The 4458-nt window shown below is 39.9% G+C and overlaps 1 protein-coding gene across 1 annotated transcript; it reads left to right on the top strand.

Annotated features, from left to right (window-relative positions):
- The first annotated feature begins 371 nt into the window (after positions 1-371).
- On the top strand, positions 372-1688 carry LOC124248131 (ER membrane protein complex subunit 5-like). Its single transcript, XM_046677975.1, has one exon. The coding sequence runs from the start codon at positions 646-648 to the stop codon at positions 1057-1059; it is 414 nt and encodes a 137-aa protein (XP_046533931.1). The 5' UTR covers positions 372-645; the 3' UTR covers positions 1060-1688.
- Positions 1689-4458: the final 2770 nt, after the last annotated feature.

The following is a 4458-nucleotide window of genomic DNA, read 5'->3' on the forward strand; positions in this document are numbered from 1 at the left end:
CTCTTTGAAGGACCAGATGCACGGTTATCAGCACGGTATTGCTACACTTTCCTAAGGCGTGCGCCTCCCTTTACCAACCACTGTTCCCTTTGGAGATTCTCCTTGGAACTAGTGTTTGGCAATTTAGATACTCCCTAATGACTAAAACGGATTAGAACAGTGAGTATATTAATTAAATTAAACTAACTTTATTAATTAAATTAACTCCAAGGCTCCACAAATGTTCAGTATTGCTCGTTAGAGATTACATAGCGACATGAAACGACAGCATCAAGATTCTGATAATCCAGTGTCAACGATAGAAAAAAGTCCCCCATTTAAAGACTATGAAGTGACGTCATCTTTATGCGCCGCGCGGACGCCCGCCGGTGGAGAAAGGAACAGGCCGGCCGGTGGAGGAAGGAACAGCTCGGCCGGTGGAGGAAGGAGCAGGCCCGCCGGTGGAGGAAAGAGCAGGCCCGCCGGTGGAGGAAGGAGCAGCTCGGCCGGTGGAGGAAGGAGCAGGCCCGCCGGTGGAGGAAGGAGCAGCTCGGCCGGTGGAGGAAGGAGCAGGCCCGCCGGTGGAGGAACGAGCAGGCCCGCCGGTGGAGGAAGGAACAGCTCCGCCGCCCGTCGCTGCTTTTGTTGGGCTGCTGCTCCGCCGGAATGATGGCGCCGTCGCTGTGGAGGGGGCTGGTGGGCATCGGCCTATTTGCCCTGGCCCACGCGGCCTTTTCCGCCGCGCAGCATCGTTCATATATGCGATTAACAGAAAAGGAAGATGAATCACTGCCGATAGATATAGTTCTTCAGACGCTTCTGGCCTTTGCAGTCACCTGTTACGGTATAGTCCATAATGAAGGGGAGTTTAAAGACGTGGATGCCGCTTCAGAACTAAAAAATAAGACATTTGACGCGTTCAGGAATCACCCATCATTTTGTGTATTTAATCATCGTGGTCGAGTACTGTTCCGGCCTTCGGATAAAACAAATTCTTCAAACCAAGATGCGTTGTCCTCTAGCACATCGTTGAAGTTACGAAAACTTGAATCACTGCGTCAAAATTTTTACAAATTATAATAATAGGACAGGACACAGAGCTGGAATATTGGAGTTTGGGGTATAAAATACTCCCCTATCGGTATTTATATTGATCTTTCAGACCTAATTAAAAAAAGTCCATGGTCCTTGTTTGTACATTGTTAATCAAATCATTAATGCGATATAAGTTATCTGTGAAATGTCTTTGATCTTTCAAAGAGTTCTTATTTTCATTTAAAACAAATTCACATCTTTTGTAAAAGTCACTGTTTTGAACACATTTCTTGGAAAAATGTTGATGGTTTTGTAATTATTTTCTTAGATTTCTTTTGTGTTACAGTTTTTAGGATTCTTTTGGAAATAGTGTGACTATTGCATTTTGCAGCATGAACGATAGTAAAATGGTCTTCAGTTCTTAACAACAAATGGACTTCTCTAAGGAGACTAAAGGTGACTTATCAGTTTCTGTTACGCCCCCTAAAAAGTGACTCTGCTTCACCAGGTACTGGCCAGTTTTTAATTTACCCATGACTTCTCACCCCGTTCTGCTCCCATATACCTTCTAACATCAGCTGTCTTGTTTCATCAGTTCTCTGGGGTTCTGTGTGCAGTGAGCAATTTTTGTGCCAGAAATTCTTTGTCATAACAAATATATTTAACAAATTCAACTTGTTGTAAAGCGACGTGTGTTCTCTTCATTTATCTGTAAAAAATTTCCCTAATTGATTTTGTAGTATAAGAATAGTTGAAGATAGACCGAAAAGACCATTCGTGATTTGATTATCTTGCCTGTGTAAAAAAATAGTAATCACTGAGGAAAACTGATTCCATGTCATTAGCCAGTTTAACTTATTCAAAGTCTCTGTTATTTCATTGCACACTAAACTAGTGAATTAGTAAAAATGAAGGAAACTTCTTATTAAAGGTAGGCTTCAAAGGAATTGGGCCAAATATGTTCTATATATTTGGAACTAATATCCTTAATTTTTTAAAAAGGTCAGTTAAATTGTTTCGTAGCTTCTGATTTGTGGCAGGCTTAGAGTTTACCATCTTCATTGTATGTTGCTGAAGGTGAGGATGGGGTACAGAGTAGAATTTTTTTAGAAACAGTAATTTTGGGGAAATTTGGCTAGCTGTTTGATCTGCAGGAAGCTTAACATTTCTTTGTAGAGAACATTGCTTTTGTTGAATTGTACAGGTATGAAAATAGGTGTAAAGGGAATAACTGTATGCAGATTTGAAAAGGAAATGTGTTTTAGGCAAGAGTCATAAGATGCTCTTAACGCTTGATGGCATTTTTTCCATTAGAAGTGAACCTCAGCTCTTCTCTTCTGCCTGCTAACACACAGCCCCAAAGCACGAGATGATTTTGTCATTGGCTTTTTATTGTTGTTCAGTTTTGCTTTGTTTGCCAACCCAGTCTGGGTGTGGAATACTGACTCTGCCTGCTCTCTAAGGAGAACAAAGTTAGAAATCTGCTGATAACCTAAAATAATGTAGAAATAAGTTAAAAATGTGAAGTCACGGGTTAAAGTGGTGATAATTAAATCAAAATATTGTGCACGAATCAAGCTCCTTACATCAGGCTCGTCTACTGTTTCCTCAGGTCTGACGTGATTTGCAAGAGCCTCTTGTTTTCTTCTCTTTTGGGGCTGTCTTCCTTTCCTGATATGTTTTTCTGATAAATTCATTGAGAGAAAATTCACATAACTTACAATTCAATCATTTAAAGGGTGCAATTTAGCAATTTTGCTATATGTTCACAAAGTTGTGCAACCATGACCACAGTCAATTTTAGAACATTTCCATCACTCCCAAAAGAAACCCTGTACCCTTTAGCTGTCACCTCTCATTTACCCCCTAATGCCTCCCAGCCCCGGACAACCACTAATCTACTTTCTGTCTCTATAAATTGCCTATTGTGGTTATTTAATATGAATGAATTTGTACAATATCTGGTCTTTTGCGACTGGCTTCCCAAATATGGTTTTGTTCTATGTGGAGTGAGAACTTTGCATCTTGGAAACGGCTTGCTGTGAAAGGCAGTGGTTGGTAAAGGCAGTGGATGTGAGGAGGGAGGGTCAGATACCTAACAGGTTTCTCAGTCAATCTTGTGCCGAATAGGTTTTTCTCGTGACCAAGAATTTGTAATGTACTACTACTTAAAATATTTTGGCTAGTCTCTAGAATAGGTATTGAAATCTTTGCCCAGTCAGGAAAGACCTGCTACAACTAATGCCAAATAATTTGGCAAATAATTGACATAACAGTTTTCAGGCGTGTCTAACTTTGTTAGCAGCTTGTATACCTCGGGCCAGGTGAGCTTCCCAAATTTCTTCTTTAATTTCCTCCAGTGAATTTCTGCTGTCTTTATGGTATGTGCCATAGGACTAAAGATGATTTGGTTGTATTGTAACAGTGCTAAATGTGTTAAGTTCAGAATTTTATTTCTAATGCTGTGACACAGTCCATGACTACCTAGCGCAGTCCAAAAATGTAGTGATTTGAGCTAGTTAAGCCTGCAGTTGACTGTGATTTCAGTGACATTCAGAAGTGTGTACTATTGAAGGCTCTCTATGATATAGGAATACTCACTTCTTAATAACCAGGGAACCAGCCAAATGCTATGGGCTAATGGCCCAGCCGCAGAAAATGCAGATTGGCGAATTGGAGATGATGATGCTCTGTAACTCCCTAATGATTGTTTCCTAAGCATTGTGGGTTATTTTTGAGTGGCATGGCAGCATCTTCCTGATTGTATGTGGCCTGTTTCCATGATATATTGAGTGGTGGTGTTTGTTGTGAGCATTGATGCCTGTAACACCAAGCTAAACATATTCTTTTGGATATGTTTCCTCTCTTTAAATGACCTTGTCCTGTCCAATAAATAAATGATTGTCTCAAAAAAAAAAATCATAGGAATCCCTTCCTAATATCAAATTATTAGGGAGAAATTAAAATTCAACATTAAATGTATTTGACCTTATGAGTTCCTATCCAGAGAAACCAATTAGCAAGCCCTTGATTATTAATTTAAAGGCCAGACCAAAGGCAAGTCAAAATATAAATGTAAAACCCCGAATCTTCCTCACTTTGAGCTCAGTCTTAGTTTGAGTATGGTCATACCTGGTAGAGTCATGGTCCCTTCAGTATTTTTAGTCTGGATTGCTTTCCACTTGAATGGATGTCATTCCTTTAGGACATTCAAAGTTGGATGTTTGGCCCCAAGACTTACATGTGCTCCACCTGTCTAAGAGCTTCTCTTTGTCTTTGGTGTTCTTCAGTTTTGCTACAATATTTCTGTATGTGAATTTCTTTTTATTTATCCCACCTGAGAATTGTTGTTTCCTAAATCTGAGCCTTTGTATCTTTTATAAATTCCAGAAAATTTTCATATATCATCTCTTCTAGTTTTGTCTCTCTCACAGTCCTTCTATT

The sequence above is a fragment of the Equus quagga genome, chromosome 12, assembly GCF_021613505.1.
Source record: "Equus quagga isolate Etosha38 chromosome 12, UCLA_HA_Equagga_1.0, whole genome shotgun sequence".
Lineage (NCBI taxonomy): Eukaryota > Metazoa > Chordata > Mammalia > Perissodactyla > Equidae > Equus > Equus quagga.

Excerpts from the sequence above, each read along its gene's own strand:
- LOC124248131 (XM_046677975.1), top strand. The coding sequence starts at position 646 with ATGATGGCGCCGTCGCTGTGGAGGGGGCTGGTGGGCATCGGCCTATTT.